At 49.6% G+C, this 24,577-nt stretch overlaps 2 protein-coding genes across 2 annotated transcripts in view; one reads left to right on the top strand and one right to left on the bottom strand.

Annotated features, from left to right (window-relative positions):
• PSMC4 (proteasome 26S subunit, ATPase 4) overlaps window positions 1-24,577 on the bottom strand; it is a 227,474-nt gene that overhangs the window by 50,507 nt on the left and 152,390 nt on the right. The window lies entirely within an intron of this gene.
• Window positions 1-24,577, top strand: part of FCGBP (Fc gamma binding protein) — a 94,903-nt gene that overhangs the window by 8,211 nt on the left and 62,115 nt on the right. Inside the window, 5 exon segments of the mRNA XM_050769390.1 lie at window positions 4,449-5,696; window positions 8,028-8,377; window positions 15,346-15,916; window positions 18,524-19,128; window positions 20,068-20,635. Coding sequence (XP_050625347.1) covers window positions 4,449-5,696; window positions 8,028-8,377; window positions 15,346-15,916; window positions 18,524-19,128; window positions 20,068-20,635 — 3,342 coding nt within the window.

Raw genomic sequence — 24,577 nt, 5'->3', positions numbered from 1 at the left:
GGGCCACGGATAAGATGTGTCTCCTTTGTCTCTACCAGAAAATGAAAGGAATTGAAATTAAGAGATGGAAGAGATTGAAGGGTGGCGCCAAGATTGAAAGGAGAAAGAGGTTGAGGGATAGTGAGAGAGGCTGGAGAAGAGAGTAAAAAGAGGCCGCTTACCCGATTTAAAATCAGTGAGATGTTCCTTGAAATGGTTGGTCTGAGGACCCGAGGTCGTAGGTGGATCTCTTCACGGAGAGAGGATGAGGACAGCGGACTAGTCTCCCGAAGGAGTCCCGCTGACCGGGGTCTTCAGCACCAAATGTTTCACGTGTCCGTGTGAAGAGACTACCAAACAGGCTTTGTGTGAGCAACAAGGCTGTTTATTTCACCTGGGTGCAGGCGGGCTGAGTCCGAAAAGAGAGTCAGCCTTCACTCTCTATTTCTATGAGTTCATCAGTTAAAATTTTTAAACTCTCATACATGAGTGAGAACATGTGAAATTTGTCTTTCTGCGCTGGCTTATTTCACTTAACATAATGTCCTCCAGTTCCATCCATGTTGTTGCAAATGACAGAATCTCATTCCTTTTTTTTGTTTTTTTTTGTTTGTTTGTTTGAGACCGAGTCTCACGCTGTCACCCAGGCTGGAGTACAGTGGTGCTTTCTCGGCTCACTGCAACCTCCGCCTCCCAGGTCCAAGCGATTCTCGTGCCTCAGCCTCCCGAGTAGCTGGGATTACAGGTACACGCCACCATTCCTGGCTAATTTTTGTATTTTTAGTAGAGACAGGGTTTCACCATGTTGGCCAGGCTGCTCTCGAACTCCTTACCTCAAGTGATCCACCTGCCTCGGCCTCCCAAAGTGCTGGGATTATAGGTGTGAGCCACTGTGCGGGGTGATCTCATTCTTTTTTTATGGCGGAATGATTCTCCATTGTTTGTGTGTACTAAATTTCCTTTATCCTTTCATCTGTTGATGGACACTTAGGTTGATTCCATGTCTTGGCTATTGTGAATAGTGCTGCAATAAACATGGGAAAGCAGATGTCTCTTGGATCTACTGACTTCCTGTCTTGGAAGGAAAGGAACTTCTGGATCATGCAGTAGTTCTGGTTTTAGTTTTCTGAGAAACCTTCATACTATTATCGATAGTGACTGTAGTGATTTACAGTCCCACCAGCAGTGTAAGAGGGTTCCTTTTCTCCACATGCTTACCAGCATTCATTATTGCCTTTCTTTAGGATAAAAGCCATTTTAACACGAGTGAGATGGTATCTCATTGTAGCTTTAATTTGCATTCCTCTGATGATTAGTGATGTTGAGCATTTTTTGATATACCTGCTGGCCATGTGTATGTCTTCTTTGAGAAATGTCTGTTTAGATCTTTTGCCCATTTTTAAATCAGATTAATTTGGGCGTGGTGGCTCACACCTCTAATCCCATCACTTTGGGAGGCCGAGGCAGATGGATCACTTGAGGTCAGGAGTTTGAGAGCAACCTGGCCAACATGGTGAAACCCTGTCTCTACTAAAAGTACAAAAATTAGCCAGGCATGGTGGCACATGCCTGTAATCCCACCTACTTGGGAGGCTGAGGCAAGAGAATCACTTGAACCCAGGAGGCAGAGGTTGCAGTGAGCTGAGATCGTGCCACTGCAGTCCAGCCTGGGTGACAGAGCAAGACCCCATCTCAGAGACACACACACACACACACACACACACCAGATTATTTGATTATTTTCCTATTGTTTGAGCTCCTTTTATATTCTGGTTATTAATCCCTTGTCAGTACCATATAGAAAGGCTACTGATTTTTGTATGTTGATATTGTATCCTGCAAATTTAGTGAATTTATCAGTTCTAATAGCTTTTTGATGGAGTCTTTAGGTTTTTTTTAAAATATAAGATTATATCATCTGCAAACAAGGTTAATTTGACTTCTTTTTTGTTTGTTTTGTTTTTACAATTTGAATGTCTTTATTTCTTTCTCTTGTCTAATTGCTTTAGCTCGATGGGTTGTAAATATTTTCTCCCATTCTGTCCGTTGTGTCTTCACTTTGTGGATTGTTTCCTTTGCTGAGCAGAAGCTTTTTAGGCTGATGTGATCCCATTTGTCCATTTTTCTTTGGTTGCCTGTGCTTTTGATGTATTACTCAATAAATTTTTGCCCAGACCAATGAACTGGAGAGTTTCCCAAATGTCTTCTTGTAGTAGTTTCATAGTCTGAGGTCTTAGATTTAAGTCTTTAATCCATTCTGATTTGATTGTTGTATATGGTGAGAGATAGGGGTCTAGTTTCACTCTTCTGCATATGGATATACAGTTTTCCCAGCACCATTTATTGAAGATAAATCCTCAGCTTCCCGAGTAGCTGGGATTACAGGTACATGCCACCTTTATTTTATTGAAGATAAATGGTGCTGGGAAAACTGGATATCCCACAGTGTATGTTCTTGGGATCTTTGTCAAAAATGAATTCACTGTAGGTGGGTAGATTTGTTTCTGTGTTCTATATTCTTTTTCACTGGTCCATGTGTTTGTTCTTATGCCAGTACCACACTGTTTTGGTTACTATAGTTTTGTAGTATAATGTGAAGTCAGGTAATATGATTCCTCCAGTTTTGTTCTTTATGCTCAGGATGGCGTTGGCTATTCTGGGTATTTCATGTTTCCACATAAATTTTGGGATTAGTCTTCTAGTTCTGTGAAGAATGTCACTGGTATTTTTATAGGGATTGCACTGAATCTGTAGATTGCTTTGGGTAGTCTGGACATTTTAACAATATTGCGCCTTCCAATCCATGAACATGGAATATCTTTCCATTTTTTTTTGGTGTGTGTCTTCTTCCATTTCTTTCATTACTGTTGTATAGTTTTAATTGTAGAGATGTTTCATTTCTTTGGTTTATTCCTAGGTGTTTTATTTTATTTGTAGCTATCATAAATGGGATTACTTTCCTTTTTTTTTTTTCAGATTGTTTGCTGTTAGCATATAGAAATGCTACTGATTTTTGTATGTTGATTTTGTATCCTGCAAGTTTAGTGAATTTGTTTATCAGTTCTAATAGCTTCTTGATGAATGTGTTTCTCTTTTTCTTTTCTTTTCTTTTTTTTTTTTTTTTTTTTTTTTGATACGGAGTTTTGCTCTTATTGCCCAGGCTGGAGTGCAATGGTGCAATCTCGGCTTACCGCCATCTCCGCCTCCCAGGTTCAAGTGATTCTTCTGCCTCAACCTCCTGAGTAGCTGGGATTACAGGTGTCTGCCACCATGCCAGGCTAATTTTTTTTTTTTTTTTTTTTTTTTGTATTTTTAATAGAGACAGGTTTCACCATGTTGGCTAGGATGGTCTCAATCTCTTAACCTCTTGATCTGCCCACTTCGGCCTCCCAAAGTGCTGGGATTATAGGCTTGAGCCACTGTACCTGGACAAAGTTGTTTTTTGTTTTGCTTTGTTTTGTTTTGAGACAGAGTCTTGCTGTGTCATCCAGGCTGGAGTGCGGTGGCATGATCTCGGCTCACCGCCATCTCCGCCTCCCAGGTTCAAGCGATTCTCCTGCCTCAGCCTACCGAGTAGCTGGGACAATAGGCGCGTGCAACTACACCCAGCTAATTTTTGTATTTTTTTAGTAGAGACTGGGTTTCACCATGTTGGCCAGGCTGGTCTTGAACTCCCGACCTCAGGTGATCTGCCCACCTCAGCCTCCTAAAGTGCTGGGATTATAGGCGTGAGCCACCAAGCCCAGCTGTCTTTAGGTTTTTCTAAATATAAGATTATATCATCTGCAAACAAAGATAATTTGACCTCTCTTTTTCCAGTTTGGATACCCTTTATTTTTTTCTATTGTCTAAGAGGTTTAGCTAGGACTAACAATAATATGTTGAAGAATAGTGGTGAAAGTGGACATCCTTGTTGTGTTCCAGATCTTGGAGCAAAGGCTTTTGGTTTTTCCCCATTCAGTATGATACCAGCTGTGGGTCTGTTGTACATGGCTTTTACCATGTTGGGGTGTGTTTCTTCCATATCCACTTTCTTGAGAATTTTTATCATGAAAGGATGTTAAATTTTATCAAATGCTTTTCTGGCTCAATTGAAGTGATCATATAGTTCTTGTCCTTTATTCTGTTGATAAGATGTATCACACTGATTGATTTGCATAAGCAACAACCCACTTTAGATGGTGTAGGAGTGCTCCAGTTCCACAGTCGCCCCTCCGGGACTGTTCCACACATTTATATTTCTTGCCTGGCCCCATCAGCATTTGAGTTTGAGGGCCCTGTCTAAGGTGTTTAGATTTTTGAAAAACAAAAGCCAGCAAGGCTTGTAGACGAATGCTGCATGAATCAGAAGAAAGGAAAGCAAAGCGGGAAAGAAAAGCCCAAGTTAATATTTCAACATGTTTCTGGGTGTAGAGCAAAAGGTGAGGAGGATTGGATAAGTGGACTCACAACTGTATTTTCTCAACCAGGATTGACCCAGGAGGCTTCAGTGGACCTCAAGAACACTGGCAGGAACGAATTCCTCACAGCCTTCCTGCAGAACTATCAGCTGGCCTACAGCAAGGCCTACCCCCGCCTCCTTATCTCCAGTCTGTCAGAGAGCCCTGCTTCTGTCTTCATCCTCAGCCAGGCAGACAAAACCTCACACAACGTCACAGTGAGGCCCGGGGAGTCAGTCATGGTCAACATGAGTGCCAAGGCTGAGATGATAGGCAGCAAGATCTTCCAGCACGCGGTGGTGGTCCACTCTGACCATGCTATCTCTGTGCAGGCACTAAATGCCAAGCCCGACACCGCGGAGCTGACACTGCTGCGGCCCATCCAGGCCCTGGGCACCGAGTACTTTGTGCTCACACCCCCCGGCACCTCAGCCAGGAATGTCAAGGAGTTTGCCGTGGTGGCCGGTGCCACAGGTGCCTCGGTCAGTGTCACGCTGAAGGGGTCAGTGACATTCAATGGCAAGTTCTATCCAGCTGGCGATGTCCTAAGTGTGACTCTAGAGCCCTACAATGTGGCCCAGCTACAGAGCTCACTGGATCTCTCGGGGTCAAAGGTCACAGCTAGTAGCCCCGTGGCTGTCCTCTCTGGCCACAGCTGTGCCCAGAAACATACGACCTGTAACCATGTGGTCGAGCAGCTGCTACCCACATCTGCCTGGGGCACCCACTATGTAGTACCCACGCTGTCCTCCCAGTCCCGCTATGATTTGGCCTTTGTCATGGCCAGCCAGACCACAAAGCTGACCTATAACCATGGGGGTATCACTGGCTCCCGTGGGCTCCAGGCAGGTGATGTGGTAGAGTTTGAGGTTCGGCCATCCCGGCCACTCTACCTGTCTGCAAATGTGGGCATCCAGGTCCTGCTGTTTGGCACAGGTGCCATAAGGAATGAAGTGACTTATGACCCCTACCTGGTCCTGATCCCAGATGTGGCGGCCTACTGCCCTGCCTATGTGGTCAAGAGTGTACCAGGCTCTGAGGGCGTGGCCCTGGTGGTGGCACAGACAAAGGCTATCAGCGGGCTGACCATAGATGGGCATGCAGTGGGGGCCAAGCTCACCTGGGCGGCTATGCCAGGCAGTGAGTTCTCGTATGCTGAAGTGGAGCTCGGCACGGCTGACACGATCCACACGGCAGAGGCCACCACCAACTTCGGGCTGCTCACCTTCGGGCTGGCCAAAGCTACAGGCTACGCAACAGCAGCTGATTGCGGTCGGAGTGAGTGATGGGAAATATCCCCTGGTCCTGTCCACCTGGTGACCGTTTTCCACCCACCTGCTCCTCTGTGGCTTTCGGGATCCTGGTTGTCCTCCCCTCACTTCCCTTCTCCGCAACATCCTTCCATTTTCTGTCCTTAAAAAAATCCCTTAGCTCAGCCGGGCGCCGTGGCTCACGCCTGTAATCCCAGCACTTTGGGAGGCCGAGGCGGGCGGATCACGAGGTCAGGAGATCGAGACCATCTTGGCTAACACAGTGAAACCCCTTCTCTACTAAAAATACAAAAAATACAAAAAAATTTGCTGGGCGTGGTAGCGGGCTCCTGTAGTCCCAGCTACTAGAGAGGCTGAGGCAGGAGAATGGCGTGACCCCGGGAGGCAGAGCTTGCAGTGAGCCAAGATTGGGCCACTGCACTCAGCCTGGGAGACAGAGTGAGACTCCCTCTCAAAAAATAAAAATAAATAAATAAATAAATAATCCCTTAGCTTTTTTTGACCCTGGAGGGAAGGTAGGGAAGAGGGGAAAAGGGGGAGAGAAAAACACAAAATAACATTTTAGGCCGGGCGCGGTGGCTCAAGCCTGTAATCCCAGCACTTTGGGAGGCCAAGACGGGCGGATCACGAGGTCAGGAGATCAAGACCATCCTGGCTAACCCGGTGAAACCCCGTCTCTAGTAAAAAATACAAAAAAATAGCCAGGCGAGGTGGCGAGCGTCTGTAGTCCCAGCTACTCGGGAGGCTGAGTCAGGAGAATGGCGTAAAAACCCAGGAGGCGGAGCTTGCAGTGAGCCGAGATCTGGCCACTGCACTCCAGTCTCGGCGACAGAGCGAGACTCCGTCTCAAAAAAAAAAAAAAAAAAAAAAAAAAAAAAAAAAAAAACATTTTAATGACTGTTTCTGCCTTTTCTTACTTAACTGCCTTCCCTTCTTCTAGGCTGCTCTGTGTTAAACTAGAGAATCAGAAAACCTGGGACTTTCAGAGAGGGCTGAGCAACTCTCTCCCTGTGGGGTTCCAGACCTTGGTTTCCCCACCTTTAAAATGGGCAAAACTGGGCAGTTGTGAGCGAACTGCTCAAGCTTTCCAGGCAAAGTGGACTCCAGGATGCCTCCCTCTGAGGCCTGAGGCAGGCTTCTTCCTTCTTCTTCCCTTCTCCTCCTCCTCCTCCTCCCCTCCTTCTTCTCCTTCTCCTCCACCTCCCCCCTCCTTCTCCTCCTCCTCCCCCTCCTCCTCCCCCCCTCCTCCCCCCCCCCCCTCCCCTCCCCTCCTCCCCCTCCTCCCCCTCCCCCTCCCCCCTCCTCCTCCTCCCCCTCCTCCTCCTCCCCCTCCCCCTCCTCCCCCCCCTCCCCCCCTCCTCCTCCCCCTCCTCCTCCTCCCCCTCCTCCCCCTCCTCCTCCTCCCCTCCTCCCCTCTCCTCCCCTCTCCTCCCCTCTCCTCCCCTCTCCTACCCCCTCCTCCTCCCCCTCCTCCTCCCCCCCTCCTCCCCCTCCTCCTCCCCCTCCTCCTCCCCTCTCCTCCTCCCCCTCCTCCTCTCCTCCTTCTCCCCTCTCCTCCCCCTCCTCCCCCTCCTCCCCTCCTCCCTCCTCCTCCCCCTCCTCCTCTTCCTCCTCCCCCTCCTCCTCCCCCTCCTCCTCCCCCTCCTCCTCCTCCCCCCTCCTCCCCTCCCCCCCCCCCCCCCCCCCTCTCCCCCCTCCCCCCCCCCTCCTCCCCCCCCCCCCCCCCCTCCTCCCCCCCTCCTTCCCCCCCTCCTTGCCCCTCCTCCTTCCCCCCCCCTCCTTCTCCACCTCCTCCTTCCTCTTCTCCCTCTTCCTTCTCCCCCCTCTCCTCCCCCCCCCCCTCTCTCCTCCCCCTCCCCTTTTCCCCCCCCCCCCCCTTTTCCCCCTCTCCCCTTCCCCCTCCTCCCTCCCCTTCCCTTCCTCTTCCCTCCTCCTCCTCCTCCTTCTTCTTCTTCCTCCTTCTTTCTTCTTCTTTTCTTCTTCTTCTTCCTCTTCTTCTTTCTTCTTCCTTCTTCCTTTTTTTGTGAGACAGAGTCTCCCTCTGTCACCCAGGCTGGAGTGCAGTGGTGCCATCTCAGCTCACTGCAGCCTCTGCCTCCTGGGTTCAAGCGATTCTCCTGCCTCGGCCTCTCAAGTAGCTGGGATTACAGGCATGTGCCACCACGCTCTGCTAATTTTTGTATTTTTAATGGAGATGGGGTTTCACCATGTTGGGCAGGCTGGTCTGGAACCCCTGACCTCAAGTGATCCGCCCGCTTCGGCCTCCCAAAGTGCTGGAATTTCCAAACCCCGCAGACACTTCTGATTCTCTCTTTTCACTGTTCCCTACCCTCCCCAGCTGTGGTGCCCCCAGCGAAGCCCTCCTGCGAAGGCGTGCAGTGCGCAGCTGGGCAGCGCTGCCAGGTGGCAGGCGGGAAGGCCAAGTGTGTGGTGGAGTCCACCGCTGTCTGTCGCGCCCAGGGCGACCCCCATTACACCACCTTCGACGGCCGTCGCTACGACATGATGGGCACCTGTTCGTACACGATGGCGGAGCTGTGCGGCGACGACGAGACCCTGCCTGCCTTCAGCGTGGAGGCCAAGAACGAGCACCGGGGCAGCCGCCGCGTCTCCTACGTGGGCCTTGTCACTGTGCACGCCTACAGCCACTCCGTGTCGCTGACCCGCGGGGAAGTTGGCTTCGTCCTAGTGAGTACCCGGAGGCTTCTGGGGGTTAACATCCATGAGCTGCGGGTCCGAAAGCGGAGGCAAAGCCCAATTGGCCAACCTCAACCCAGGGTGCAGAGAAACGGGCCATGGGGTTGGAGGGTGGAGAGGGGGATTTGAAAATCAAATTATGCTGCTATAAAGACACATGCACACGTATGTTTATTGCAGCACTATTCACAATAGCAAAGACTTGGAATCAACCCAAATGTCCATCAGTGACAGATTGGATTAAGAAAATGTGGGCACATATACACCATGGAATACTATGCAGCCATAAAAAAGGATGAGTTTGAGTCCTTTGTAGGGACTTGGAGGGTGGAGAGGGGGATTTGAAAATCAGTAGCAGGACCTTAGAACCCTGCCCTCCAGTCATCCCACATCTGGAAATTTTAAGGATATTCAGAGACAGGATTCGGGGGAAAAATAACGCCAACATGGTTTATAATAGCATAAAACAAAAGCAAACGAAGAAAAAATTCTGTCCTAGTTAGAAAGGAAATTAAATATCCAACAACGAGGGATTTATATTGACCAAATAACTAAATTTAATGAGCACCTGCTGTGGACCAGATATGTTTCTTAGGAATTTTCTCATCTTAATTCATTTAATGCTCACAAACTCTGTGCAGCAGGCCTTATTATTATGAGCATGTTCAGACTGGGAAACAGGTTGAGATAGGCTAGTGACTTCCCGAGGCCTCAGAGCTAGTAAGAATTGGAGCTAAGGGCACAGGCATGCAGGCTGTGGAGTCCCTGTTCTTAATCTCTCAGCTGTCCTGACTCTGGTAAATGCATTTCTACTCAGTTCATATGAATAACAGCAGCCTAGCGCAATTACTTCCTTTTTTCTCGCCGTGTTTTTTTTTTGTTTGTTTGTTTTTTGTTTTTTTTTTGAGACGGAGTCTCGCTCTGTCGCCCAGGCTGGAGTGCAGTGGCCGGATCTCAGCTCACTGCAAGCTCCGCCTCCCGGGTTTACGCCATTCTCCTGGCTCAGCCTCCCGAGTAGCTGGGACTACAGGCGCCTGCCACCACGCCCGGCTAGTTTTTTGTATTTTGTTTTTAGTAGAGACGGGGTTTCACCGTGTTAGCCAGGATGGTCTCGATCTCCTGACCTCGTGATCCGCCCGTCTCGGCCTCCCAAAGTGCTGGGATTACAGGCTTGAGCCACCGCGCCCGGCCTCGCCATGTTATTATGAAAATGTTAAAATGTCCACAGTTGAAATTCTTATACGGTGAATGCTCACATGCCAATCACCTAGATTTTTCTTTCTTTCTTCTTTAATTTTTTCTTTTTCTTTCTTTCTTTTTTTTCTTTTTTTTTTTTTTTGAGACAGAGTCTTGCTCTGTCACCCAGGATGGAGTGCAGTGTTAGGTTCAGGTTCAAGCGATTCTCCTGCCTCAGCCTCCCAAGTAGCTGGGATGACAGGCATGTGCCACCATGCCCAGCTAATTTTTGTATTTTTGTAGAGAAGGGTTTCACCATGTTGACCAGGCTGATCTGGAACTCCTGGCCTCAACTGATCCACCTGCCTCAGCCTCCCAAAGTGCTGGGATTACAGGTGCCAATCATCTAGATTCTAAACACTGTACTCTTCTTGATTGATCACACACTGATCCATCGGTTCCTCCCTCTGTCCATTCCACAATCTCTCTTATTTTTTATGCACTTCAAAGTTCCACACATCAGTACATATCACCCAAAAGACTTCACCATGTCATTAACTAGAATACAATATTTTCACACTTCTTTTGGCTGATTTTGGAGATGAAATTTATACATAATAAAAATCACAAATCTTAACTATATAGTTCACCTTTGGCAAATGTGTAACCAAATTGCCCATTAAGATATATAATATTTTCATCACCTGGGGAAATTCCCTCATGTGCCTTACCAAACAGTCCCCAACCTATCCCTAGAGATGATCACAGTTCTGATTTTTTTTTTTTTCCAGCATAGATTAGTTTTGCTGTTCAATAACTTCAGGGCTGGGCGCAGTGGCTCATGCCTATAATACCAGCACTTTGGGAGGCCTAGGCAGGTGGATCACTTGAGATCAGGAGTTAGAGACCAACCTTGCCAACATGGCAAAACCCTATCTCTAGTAAGAGTACAAAAATTAGCTGGGAGTGGTGGCACATGCCTGTAATTCCAGCTACTTGGGAAGCTGAGGCAGGAGAATCGCTTGAACCTAGGAGGCGGAGGTTGTAGTGAGCCAAGATTGCGCCACTGCACTCAAGCCTGGGTGACAGAGTGAGACTCTGTCTCAAAAAATATATACATAGAGAGAGAGAGAGAGAAAGAAAGAGAGTATATATTTTTGCATATATATACATATATACACACAAGTATACATATATGTGTGTATATATGTTGTGTTCTCTACTTTGCTTTTTGCACTTAGCAATACATTCTGGAACAGTTTCTCTGTCAATGCAGAGGGAGCCTTTTTTGTGGGTTGATTTATTTTTTATTATCTTTTTATTTTTATTTATTTTTTTAAAATTATACTTTAAATTCTAGGGTACATGTGTGCAACGTGCAGGTTTGTTACATATGTATACATGTGCCATGTTGGTGTGCTTTTTTTAACATCTGCACAATTCTTTATATATATATGAACACCATAGTTCATTCAACCAGTCCCCTGTGGATGGACACATTGTTCACTATTACAAACAATACGGCAATGAATATTTTTTTGATATATATATATCAAAAAAAAAAAAAGAAAGTAGGTGTTCTTCAGTCCTGGAAGCGTTGAACGCAAGTTCAAGTGGACTTCAGATCCCTTGAAATTATATACAGAATTTTGTACCTCTCTCTGAAAAACTACTTTGTATTTTATTTTATTTTATTTTTGAGACGGAGTCTCGCTCTGTTGCCCAGGCTGGAGTGCAGTGGCATGATCTCGGCTCACTGCAACCTCCGCCTCCCAGGTTCAAGTGATTCTCCTGCCTCAGCCTCCCGAGTAGCTGGGACTACAGGCACATGCCACCAAGCCCGGCTAATTTTTTTGTATTTTTAGTAGAGCCGGGGTTTCATTGTGTTAGCCAGGATGGTCTTGATCTCCTGACCTTGTGATCTGCCCACCTCGGCCTCCCAAAGTGTTGGGATTACAGGCAGGAGCCACCGCACCCGGCCTTACTTTTTTCTTTGTCAGATCCTCACAGACGTCAGTGACTTGACAAAGCCGTCAGGTGTAGAGCTACTGTCAGAATCATAGTAGGATACTCACAAGACATTGTTAGGAGAGGGGTTAATGAAATAGTGACTTCAGCATGGTCCTTTTTTTTAAGTGTAAATATATCTAAAGGTAGGAAAAAACTCAACAGGATCTATACATTTGTATGTGTGTGCCTACAGGGTGATTTTCCTTTTCTCATTTTTGCTCATGTGCATTTTCTGTTTTCTGTAATGAACGAATATTATTTGTGTCATTTAAAAATGGGAGACCCTATCTCTACCAAAAAAAAAAAAAAATAATAACTGGATGTGGTGGTGCCTGTCTGTGGTCCCAGCTACTTGGGAGGCTGAGGCAGGAAGATGGCTTGAGCCCAGGAGGTCGAGGCTGCAGTGAGCTGTGATGCTGCTACTACACTCCAGGCTGGGTGACAGAGCAAAACTGTCTAAAAAAATACATAAATAAAAAAATAGAAAAATTAAAATGGAGATCACTGGACTTAGAGGAGAGACAGATTTGAGCAGCCATTCTGGACTAAGAGCTCTGAGCATGGGTCCATGGCTGTCTCCATCACTGCAGTGTCTAAAGCACCAGCTGGCACAGAGCAGGCCATGCAGTGGGACTCACAGAGGCTTTGCTGGGAACTGGAATGAGTGAATGCTCTGTCTTCCCTCTGGGCCATTGCTCGTGCTGTCCTCTCTCCTGTGGCTCCTTTTTTCATATTCCATGCTCTTGGCTAAGACTTTCTCCACTTCAAGTCACAGCTCTGGCACAGCTCAGAGAATGTGGAAGGAAAGAGTAAGAAAGCGATGCCCAGGCTGGGTGCGGTGGCTCACACCTATAATCCTAGCACTTTGGGAGGCTGAGGTGGGAGGATTGCTTGAGCCAGGAGCTCCAGACCAGCGTGGACAACATAGTGAGACCCCATCTCTAATTTAAATTTTTTAAAATTAATTAAAAAAATGAAAGGCTGGGCACAGTGGCTCATGCCTGTAATCACAACACTTTGGAAGGCTGAGGGGTGGGGGATTGCAGGGGCAGATCACTTGAGGTCAGGAGTTCAAGACCAGTCTGGCCAACATGGTGAAACCCCATCTCTACTAAAAATACAAAAATTAGCTGGGCGTGGTGGCAGGCATCTGTAATCCCAGGTTGGGGAATCACTTGAACTTGGGAGGCAGAGGTTGCAGTGAGCCAAGATCGTGCCACTGCAGCCCAGCCTTGGTGACAGAGCAAGATTCCATCTCAAAAAAAAAAAAAAAAAAAGATGCCCCAGGGCACAGAGAGACATAGTTTTTATCTCTTGGTTCTTAGTCAGATTTTAGGCTTCTATAACACCAGAGCCTAGGAGGCTTACAAACAACACAACCTTGTCTCTCATAGTTCTGGAGGCTAGAAGTCCAAGATGAGGTCACCAGCACTGCCAGGTGAGGGTGAGGGTGCTCCTCCAGACTGCAAATGGCCTACTTCTCCCTGTATCCTCACACAGTAGAAAGAGGACCCGAGAGCTCTCTGAGGCCTCTGTCATAAGGGCACTAATCCCATTCGTGAGGGTGCCACCCTCATGACCTAATCACCTCCCAAAGGCCTCCCCCAACTCTTAATACCATCATGTTGGGTGTTAAGATTTCAACATATGGGCTTTGCAGGAGACACAGATATTGAGTCCATAACACCAAGCCAGATGGACTGGCAAGGATCTCTGTCCACTCAGGACATTTGAATGGGAATATCCTACTCCCTCCCGGTTTTCCTGGCGCTTTCTCTCTTACTGGTCCTTTAAGACTCAGCACAATTATTCTTTCCTCTGGGAAGCCTTCCCTGACCAGCAAGGTTAAATCTGGCCATTTATCTAGGTTTTCACGGTCTCCTATCTCCCCACTATCCCAGCTCTGAACCCTCAGCATGTACCTTCCCTATCCCATCCCTGACCTGTCCGCCTGGGCCTTTCTGATCCTGGCCTTGACTTTTCTACCTGTGCTTCTCCCACCTCTGCCCTGACCCCTCTGAGCTCCCACTGTCTGGTGATGAGTCTTTTTCTCCCAGTGGACTGGGAGACCCATGAGGGTAGGGCCTGGGGCTATCGCTGTTAACTTCGTATTTGCAGGATCTCCTAGCCCAAGGCCAGGCACAGAGTGAGTTCCCAGTGAATGTTTATTAAATGCAGCAGTGACTTAATTCGCTTAGTGAGTGCCTGTGATTCCACCAGGCCCTGTTCTATGCATTGGGGATAAAGCAGTGATCAAAGCAGACCCAAACCCCTGTCTTTGTGGAGCTGCCATTCTGATGGAGTGAGACAGATGATAAACATGGTCAATTTGTGAAGTATATTTTAGAAGGCCAGATGCTATAGAAAAAAAAAGGAAAGCAGGGAAGGAGGTTATGGAGTAGGGAGAGGCTGCCTTTTTTTTTTTTTTTTGACAGAGTCTCACTCTGTTTGGCATGATCTTGGCTCATTACAGCCTCCACCTCCTGAGTTAAATCAATTCTCTTGCCTCAGCCACCTGAGTAGCTGGGATTACAGGCGTGCCCCACCACACCCAGCTAATTTTTGTGCTTTTAGTAGAGACAGGGTTTTGCCATGTTGACCAGGCTGGTCTCGAACTCCTGACATCAAGTGATCCACCCACCTCAGCCTTCCAAAGTGCTGGGATTACAGGCGTGAGTCACTGCACCTGGCCCAAGACTGCCATTTAAAATGGATTGTAGGCTGAGTCCCGTGGGTCATGCCTGTAATTCCAGCACTTTGGAAGGCTGAGGCAGGAGGATTGTTTGAGGCCAGGAGTTGAGACCAGCCTGGGCAACATAGCAACATCTCATCTCTATAACTAACTAACTAACTAACTAACTAACTAACTAACTAAAATAAAATAAAATAAAATAATAAAATAGGGCAGTCAGGGAAGGCTTGAGTCAGTGACATTCGAGCAAATACATTTAAAATATATTCTCGAATTTAAAACTGTTAATTAAAAAGTAGACTTTAATGTTGAAAATGCAAACTTGGGGAGGGTAGAAAGATCACACACAAGGTTGTCACTTCACACTTGGAGGGTCACACAGCAGCTGGGCAGAGGCGCACCTCACTTCCCAGACGGTGGGCAGCTGGGCAGAGGCGCACCTCACTTCCCAGACGGTGGGGCGACCAGGAAAAGGCGCTCCTCACTTCCCAGAGAGTGGGGCGGCCGGACAGAGGCACTCCCCACTTCCCAGATGAGGGGGGAGTGGCGGGGGCCAGGCAGAGGCCCTCCTCACTTCCCAGACGGTGCAGTGACCGGGCAGAGGCCCTCCTCACCTCCCAGATGGTGGGGTGACCGGGCAGAGGCCCTCCTCACCTCCCAGATGGTGGGGTGGCCGGGCAGAGGCCCTCCTCACCTCCCAGATGGTGCAGTGACTGGGCAGAGACCCTCCTCACTTCCCAGACAGTGCAGTGACCGGGCAGAGACCCTCCTCACCTCCCAGATGGTTCAGTGACCGGGCAGAGGTGCTGCTTACTTCCCAGACAGTGCAGTGACTGGGCAGAGGGGCACCTCACTGAGCAAATATTTTATAGGAGGTACAGGAGTGAGTCACATGCACGGCTGCAGAAAGAACATTTCAGGCCACAGGTACTGCAAGAGGCAAGGTCTCTGATGGTGGCAGTAGCAGAAAGAATGAGTCCCAGTGCAGCCAGAGCAGGGGAGCAGGTGGGAGGCCCAGAGATGAGGGCTGGAGGCCAGATGGCACAGGGGCCTGACCACCGCCTTCTCACCCACTCTGCAGGTTGACAAACAGCGCTCCCGCCTGCCAGTCTCCCTGAGCGAGGGCCGCCTGCGTGTGTACCAGAGTGGACCACGGGCCGTGGTGGAGCTGGTCTTTGGGCTGGTGGTCACTTATGACTGGGACTGCCAGCTGGCACTCAGCCTGCCCGCGCGCTTCCAAGACCAGGTGTGCGGGCTGTGTGGCAACTATAATGGTGACCCAGCAGACGACTTCCTCCTGCCTGACGGGGTTCTGGCTCCTGACCCTGTGGAGTTCGCAAGTAGCTGGAAGCTGGATGATGGGGACTACCTGTGTGAGGATGGCTGCCAGAACAACTGTCCCGCCTGCACCCCAGGCCAGGCCCAACACTATGAGGGCGACAGACTCTGTGGCATGCTGACCAAGCTTGATGGCCCCTTCGCTGTCTGCCATGGCACCCTGGACCCCAGGTCCTTCCTGGAGCAGTGTGTATATGACCTGTGTGTGGTCGGTGGGGAGCGGCTCAGCCTGTGCCGTGGCCTCAGCGCCTATGCCCAGGCCTGTCTGGAGCTTGGCATCTCAGTTGGGAACTGGAGACCTCTAGCCAACTGCCGTAAGTGATGCCGTGGGGAGAGCTGGGAGCATACAGTGAGGGGCAGGAGATCCCTAGCATCTGCTCAATATCTGAGAAGTTATTGTGGTTCAGCCTGGTGCTGGGCAATGCCAGGGGCCTAGTGATGGCCAAGACAGCCAGCCACAATGAGCCTAAGGTTGGAGGAGATGTTTCACTAGACATTCATGGTATGGAGGGGTCCAGGCAGGATGGGGAGGCCCACTCGGAGGGGTTGGGGCCAGGATGAGAGAGAGACAGGCGGATGAGTCAGGGCTGGGATTGGGGTTGACACAGGCAGAGGGGTCAGGGCCAGGATGGAGGAAGTCAGTGGGGGCGATGGGAAACCAGAGGAGGTTCCCGGCCCAGCCTGGGGAGCAGGGGTGGTCAGGGAGGGTTTTCTAGAGAAAGGGATGTCCAATTTGAAACCCATAAGAAAGTTGCCAAGAGAAAGAGGAGGAAGTGGGCCGGGCGCGGTGGCTCAAGCCTGTAATCCCAGCACTTTGGGAGGCCGAGACGGGCGGATCACGAGGTCAGGAGATCGAGACCATCCTGGCTAACACGGTGAAACCCCGTCTCTACTAAAAAATACAAAAAACTAGCCGGGCGAGGTGGCGGGCGCCTGTAGTCCCAGCTACTCGGGAGGCTGAGGCAGGAGAATGGCGTGAACCCAGGAGGCGGAGCTTGCAGTGAGCTGAGATCGCACCACTGTACTCCAGCCTGGGCGACAGAGCGAGACTCCGTCTCAAAAAATAAAAAAAATAAAAAAATAAAAGAAAGAGGAGGAAGTGAGCTGCAGGCCCAGAGAACAGCATGCTCAAAGGCTTGGCAGGACAGGAACTCGTGTCTGCAGAATCCCAACAGACATGTGATGTCTCTTCCTTTGCCTATAGTCCTCCCATGACTCCCATTGCCCTCTAGATGAGGCTCAGGCTCTTTAGCCAGGTGTCCATCTGTTTTATCATTCACTCATTCATTCCACAAGCACTCCTTGAACCCCTGCCTGCCCCCCTGTGCATGCTGATGATATCGAAGGCACAGTGAGGACCAGCATAGATCTGTTCCTGCCCTTGTGAGTGAGGCTCCCAGAGACATGTCCCAGAGGCAGAAAGGACAGGTGGGAGGGAGGAAGAGGCATCCAGGCCCAGGCCCAGAGGGAGGGGAGTAAGTACAGGGGAGACATAGAGGCCACTAGGTGTTTGTCTTGGCTAGTGCTGTCTGTGTCCCCACTGCCCAGTAAGCACCGCCTCCCACCCAACTCCATGCCTGGTGCAAAATGGGAACCAGAGAGTTCATTTATTCTCCCATTCGTTTCTGCAGTATTTCCTGAGCACCTGCTGTGCACCAGGCCCTGTCCTTGGTGCTGGGGACCCAACAGTGATTCAGACAGAGCAGGTCCCCACTCCTGTATAACTTATCTCTTAGAGGGAGGGGATAAACTAGGAAGTATCTTCAGAGAACCAAAGAAACAAGTTCATGCAATGACAGTGACTGTGAGGCTGGTGAACTGGGTGACCAGGGAAGGCGTTTCTGGACAGATAACATTGGAGCTGAGACCATGGTCAGGCAATGGAGTCAGCTAAGTCCTAACAGTGATGTCCACAGAACGTTTCCCCATAGATCAACTCATTTAATCCCCATAACAATGGTGTGAGGTCTGGACTACATTATCCCATCTTACTGATGGGGAAACTGAGGCACGGGGAGATTGGAGTCAGTGGCTGAGAAGGAGAGATCTGGGATTTGAACCCAGGCCACCTGGGCCCCAGTGGCTTTCTGTGGAAAGGGAAGGCAGAGGGCACAGGCAGTGCAAAGGCCCTGAGGTGCAAGTGTGAGGACCCGGGAGGAGAAGGCAGCTGGGGCTGGGACAGAGTGAGCCCGAGGGAAAGGGAGAGGAGGTGAGGGCTGAGAGATGAGAGGAGCAGATGGCACAGGTCCTCCTGGGGCATGGGAAGGACTCTGGCGTTCCTCTGAGTGAGAGGAAGCCACGGGAGTGCTCTGAGACAGGGAGGGACCTGATCTGACCCAGATGTTCCCAGATCCCTCCGGCTGGTGTGAGGAACAGGCTGGCGGGGCAGGAGGGAGCCCAGGCAGGAGGCTGCTGCGGTGGATAGGACCAGAGGCAGATTCTGTAACTGGGTAGAATTTTTTTTTTTTTTTTTTTTTTTTTTTTTTTTTTTTTTTTTTTTTGAGACAAAGTCTTGCTCTGCGCACAGGCTGGAGTGCAATGGTACGGTCTTGGCTCACTGCAACCTCCGCTTTCCTGGTTCAAGCGATTATCCTGCCTCAGCCTCCCAAGTAGCTCGGATTACAGGCGTGCGCCACCACTCCTGGCCAGTCTGGGTAGATTTTGAATATGGAGCTCACAGGACTTGCTGACAGATTGGTTGTCCAGTAAGCGTTAGGGGGTTGGCGGGGTGGAGATTAACTGCATCGCTAGGGTGTGGCGCAGGAGCACCCAGAAGGATGGCAGTGCCATTATCTGAGATGGCGAGCTCTGAGAGAAAAGCAGGGTTTGGGGAGGGAATTCCTGGGCACTGTCCCCGACAGGGCGCCCTTCGACGGCCCCTGCTGCGCGGGCCTGATCCACCCTCTCTGATCTCCCCGCAGCCCTGTCCTGCCCCGCCAACAGCCGCTATGAGCTCTGCGGCCCTGCCTGCCCGGCCTCCTGCAACGAGGCTGCGGCGCCGTCCAACTGCTCCGGGCGCCCCTGCGTAGAGGGCTGCGTGTGCCTCCCGGGCTTCGTGGCCAGCGGCGGCGCCTGCGTGCCGGCCTCGTCGTGCGGCTGCACCTTCCAGGGTCTCCAGCTCGCTCCGGGCCAGGAGGTGTGGGCGGACGAGTCGTGCCGAAGGCGCTGCACCTGCAACGGCGCCACCCATCAGGTGACCTGCCGCGACACACAGGGCTGCCCGGCGGGTGAGATCTGCAGCGACCAGAACGGCCTCCTGGGCTGCTACCCCAATCGCTTCGGGACCTGTCAGGGGTCCGGGGACCCACATTATGTGAGCTTCGACGGCCGGCGCTTCGACTTCATGGGCACCTGCACGTACCTGCTGGTCGGCTCATGCGGCCAGAACGCAGCACTGCCCGCCTTCCGGGTGCTGGTGGAAAATGAGCATCGGGGGAGCCAGACTGTGAGCTACACGCGCGCCGTGCGGGTGGAGGCCCGCGGGGTGAAGGTGGTGGTGCGCCGGGAGTACCCCGGGCAAGTGCTGGTGAGCGACGCAGCGCCCAGGGCTGGGTGGCCGGTCAGGAAATACCCTCTGAAGACTTGGAGCTCTGGGTGGGTCTGCGGGTGGGGGAGGCCCGTTAGAAGATCTTATTTTTTTTCATTTTCCTTTTTCCTTTTTGTGGAGAACGGAGTCTCACTAAGTTGCCCAGGCTGGTCTCCAACTCCTGGGCTCAAGTGACACTCCCTGCCTCAGCTTCCCGAAGTGCTAGGAAGTGAGCAATGATCGCGCCATTGCACTCTGGCCTGGGTGACAGAGACCCCTGTCTCTATTTTTAAAAGGAAGCTAGTGACCGGGCACGGTGGCTCACGCCTGTAATCCCAGCACTTTGGGAGGCCAAGGAGGGTGGATCATCTGAGGTTTGAGACCAGCCTGACCAACATGGTGAAACCCTCTCTCTACTAAAAATACAAAAAAAAGAAAAAAAAAAAATTAGCCAGGCGCAGTGGTTCACACCTGTAATCCCAGCTACTAGGGAGACTGAGGGAGAATCACTTGAACCCAGGAGGCAGAGGTTGCAGTGAGCCAAGATTGCACCACTGCACTCCAGCCTGGGCAACAGAGTGAGACCCTGTCAAAAAAAAAAAAAAAAAAAGGAAGCTAGTATGGTCGCAGCAGCCTGAGTGAGAGGGACAGTGAGAAGAGGTGAGGTAAGGGAGGTAATGGGGAGATAGACAGATCATGTAGGTTTTGAAGGCCATGGGTGAGGGATTTAAATTTAAGCTGGTGCTTTAGGAATGAAGAGGGGTGAATGGTGAGCCAGGCAGAGGGAACAGCGAGTGCAAAGGCCTTGAGGTGGGACTGAGCATAGTATGTCCAAGAGAATAGCAAGGAGGTCAGGGTAGCTGGAGGTGAGTGAGTTGAAGGTTGGGCCACAGAGCCGTGAATACCCTGACCAGGTGGCCCTCTTGCATCTCCACCCAGGTGGATGACGTCCTTCAGTACCTGCCCTTCCAAGCAGCAGATGGGCAGGTGCAGGTGTTCCGCCAGGGCAGGGACGCCGTCGTGCGCACGGACTTTGGTCTGACTGTCACCTACAACTGGGATGCACGAGTGACTGCCAAGGTGCCCAGTAGCTATGCTGAGGCCCTGTGTGGACTCTGTGGGAACTTCAACGGGGACCCAGCTGACGACCTGGCTCTGCGGGGTGGGGGTCAAGCTGCCAATGCACTGGCTTTTGGGAACAGCTGGCAAGAAGAGACGAGGTCCGGCTGTGGAGCAACTGAACCTGGTGATTGTCCCAAGCTGGACTCCCTGGTGGCCCAGCAGCTGCAGAGCAAGAATGAGTGTGGAATCCTTGCGGACCCCCAGGGGCCCTTCCGAGAGTGCCACAGCAAGCTGGACCCCCAGGGTGCCGTGCGCGACTGTGTGTATGACCGCTGCCTGCTGCCAGGCCAGTCTGGGCCACTATGTGACGCATTGGCCACCTATGCTGCTGCATGCCAGGCTGCTGGAGCCACAGTGCACCCCTGGAGGAGTGAAAAACTTTGCCGTGAGTACCAGAAGTGGCAACTGGGGGACTCAGCCTTATATGTATAGTCATTAATGTATAAATATCATTAATTCTTTTAATCCTTATAATAGCCCAATGAGGTGGGGATTGTGGTTATACCCATTTAACAGATGAAGAAATTGAGGTTCAGAAAGGTTCAGTTACACACCTGGGATCATGATAGCTAGAAAGTCACAGATGGTGGTCATGCAATTGGTATTAGTTTTTTTTTTTTTTAGACGGAGTCTCGCTCTGTCACCAGGCTGGAGTGCAGTGGCGTGATCTCGGCTCACTGCAACCTCTGACTCCCTGGTTTAAGCTATTCTCCTGCCTCAGCCTCCAGAGTAGCTGGGATTACAGGCACGCGCCACCACACCCAGCTAATTTTTGTATATTTAGTAGAGATGGGGTTTCACCATGTTGGCCAGGATGGTCTCGATCTCCTGACCTCGTGATCCGCCCACCTCAGCCTCCCAAAGTGCTGGGATTACAGGTGTGAGCCACTGTGCCCGGTGGCAGTTGGTATTTGTAAAATGACTGAGTACACCTGGTGGCCCGGGGTCTGATTCCCACATAACAGCTGTCATTGAGATATGAGCAACAGTATTGTCATTAGGAGTCTCATCCCCCGTCTGGTTCTTTTTGGTCCCCATTTATCCTACCTCACTTATTTACATCTGCCTGACCCCTTGGACAGTCAGTTTGAGAGCCTTGTTTCACAGGTGGGTGCATGAATGGTTTTCCAGTGCCTTTGCTTGCCTATGAAAGAAGTTTGAAAAACCATGTATCCTCTCACCTGATTTTTTTTTTTTTAAGATGGGGTCTTGCTCTGTTGCCTAGGCTGCAGTGCAGTGGTGCAATCATAGCTTACTGCAGCCTGGAACTCCTGGGCTCAAGTGATTCTCCTGCCTCAGCCTCCTGAGTAGCTGAAACGGCAGGCATGTACCACCCCAGCTAATTTTTAAAATTTTTTTATAGAGGCAAGGTTTTGATTTTTTGCCCAGGCTGATCTCGAGCTCTTGGGCTCAAGCAATCCTCGTGCCTCGACCTCTCAAAATACTGGGATTACAGATGTGAGCCATCATACCAGTTTCCTCTCACCTGATTTTTAATTTCTAAAATTCATTATTGAAATATAATACAAATATTTAAAAATACGTACATATCATAAGCTAACAGCTTGATCAGTTTTCACCAAGATAACAAAGCTGTTTGAACAGTCCCAAATTCAAGAAAAAAAACATCCAGGTTCCCAACCCCAAGAAGTAACCACTATTCTGACTTCTAAAGTTTTTGAATTTTGGAATTAATGGAAGCATACATGTCTAGTTTTTCACCTGAAATAATTATAAAATGTATAATTTCCAACAAATGGTAACTTTTGACTTTTAAGAACTTTTTTTTTTGAGATGGAGTCTCACTCTGTCATTCAGGCTGGAGTGCAGTGGTGCGAACTCAGCTCACTGCAACCTCCTCCTCCTGGGTTCAAGCAATTCTCCTGCCTCAGCCTCTCAAGCAGCTGGGACTACAGATGCCCGCCACCACGCTTGGCTAATTTTTTTGTATTTTTAGTAGAGACAGGGTTTCACCATGTTGGCCAGGCTGGTTTTGAACTCCTGACCTCAAATGATCCGCCCAACTCGGTCTCCCAAAGTGCTAGAATTACAGGCGTGAGCCACTGCGCCCAGCCTTAAGAACATTTTTATTAGGGAAAAATTTAAACATACCCAAAGTAAACTAGGATAGTGAGCCCGAATATATCCATCATTTAGTTTCCACAATTATCAACATAATACTGATATTTCAAAATGAAACTATTACTTGACTTATGCTCCTCTTTTAAATGTATTCACCAGATACATAGTCCTCATACATTACATAGTCCTCATAGTTATACATTACAGGCATGAGTCACCACGCCTGGCCAAGTATTTATCCTTTCTCATGATTCTGGGGGCTGCTGAGCTGTTCTCCCAGCCTGGGCCAGCTTGGTTGATCTCTGCAGGCTGTTAGAGGCTCAGCCGAGGCTGGGTAATTGAGGGTGATTTTACACATTGGCAGTTGTCAAGCTGGTTGGTTTGGAGGACCCTCAGCTGGGACTTCTTGTCTCTGCTCCACTTGGTCTTATCTTCCAGCAGGTGAGCCCAGGCTTCTTCCCAAGGTGCCCTCAAGATTCCTAAAGCAACAAGAGCACACAAGCCCCAGTGTGCAAGCACTTTCCAAGGCTCTACTTGGTATCATGGTTGCCAATGTCCCATTGGCCAAAGCAAGCACCATGGTCATGCCCAGAGTCAAGACGTGACCCTTGGAAGCCTGTGTCACGATCCCCATCACACTTCTCTGCCACAAGCATACACATATATGACTAAGATTTCAGAATGTTTATAATCCTAGCTACTCAGGATGCTGAGGTGGGAGGATGCCTAGAGGCCTGGAGTTAGAGACCAGCCTGGGCAGCATAGCAAGAGCCTGTTTCTGAAAAACAGTGCAAGCTGGGTGCTGTGGCTCACACCTGTAATCCCAGCACTCTGGGAGGCTGAGGTGGCTGGATCATCTGAGGCCAGGAGTTTGAGACCAGGCTGGCCAACATGGTGAAACCCCATCTCTACTAAAAATACTAAAAATTAGCAGGGTGTGGTGGTGGTTGCCTGTAATCCTAGCTACTCGGGAGGCTCAGGCAGAAGAATCGCTTGAACCAGGGAGGCGGAGGTTGTAGTGAGCCGAGATCACGCCACTGCACTCCAGCCTGGGCAACAGAGCAAGACTCTGTCTCAAAAAATTAAATTAAATTAAATTAAATTAAATTAATAAAATAAAATAAAATAAGCAGTGCAGTCTCCACCCATCCCAAATCTTAACATGTGGTGTGTTGCCCTGGGATGTGAAAACTCCCGGGACAAAACAGCCTTCTTATAAAAGATATAAGAAGTTTTAGAAATTCCTGAGACTGTAAGACTCTAAGTGGTTTTTTTAATGGAGTAAGATATCATTGCAAGTATTGTTTGTGCACAATTGATAAAAATATTAAACAGAAGTAAATTGTAATGGCCATTTTAATGACATCATTCAGTGAGATGGATGGAGCTTCCCCCCACCCAGTATTTCACATATATTGTTAGAATGAGACAGTGTTCAGCATCAATTCTAATCCTACCTTTTATTTTTGTATATATGATATTTATTTATTTTTGAGATAAGATATTATCCTGTCACAGAGGCTGGAGTCCAGTGGCATGATCACAGCTCACTGTAGCCTCAATCTTTGGGCTCGAGTGGTCCTCCTGTGTCAGCCTCCTGAGTAGCTGGGACTACAGGTGCACACTACCATGCCTGGCTATTTTTTTATTTTTTGTAGACACAAGATCTCACTATGTTGTCTAGGCTGGTCTCAAACTCCTGGGCTCAAGCCATCCTCCCGCCTTGGCCTCCCAAAGTGCTGAGATTACAGACTTGAGCCACAGCTCCTGGCTTACATGATATTGATAAATGGGTGGGAGTGAACGGAGTGCAGGTAGAGTAACATCACTCCATGCTCTGAACCCCTCCTGAGTCATAGGGAAGGCACACAGTGAGACACCACAAAATTTACTTTTTATTATCTGTGAGCCGCCAATTCTATTAGGCCCTCCTTTTGACTTATTACTCAATAATGAGTGAGCATTCGTTGTGTTCACAGTGATAGCAATATTTGAAATTGTCTGTTTATGTCCTCAGAGGTTTCACACCCCAGGGAAGTGTGCCATGTGTTAAGATTCAGGATGGGGCCGGGCGCCGTGGCTCACACCTGTAATCCCAGCACTTTGGGAGGCTGAGGCGGGCAGATCACTTGGGGTGAGGAGTTCAAGACCAGCCTGGCCAATATGGCAAAACCCTGTCTCTGCAAAAAATATAAAAATTAGCTAGGCATGGTGGTGAGCGCCTGTAATCCCAGCTACTCGGGAG

The sequence above is a fragment of the Macaca thibetana genome, chromosome 19 (assembly GCF_024542745.1).
Source record: "Macaca thibetana thibetana isolate TM-01 chromosome 19, ASM2454274v1, whole genome shotgun sequence".
In the NCBI taxonomy this organism is placed as follows: domain Eukaryota; kingdom Metazoa; phylum Chordata; class Mammalia; order Primates; family Cercopithecidae; genus Macaca; species Macaca thibetana.
The sequence above is the reverse complement of the archived record's forward strand: the minus strand, read 5'-3'. Positions and strand labels throughout refer to the sequence as shown.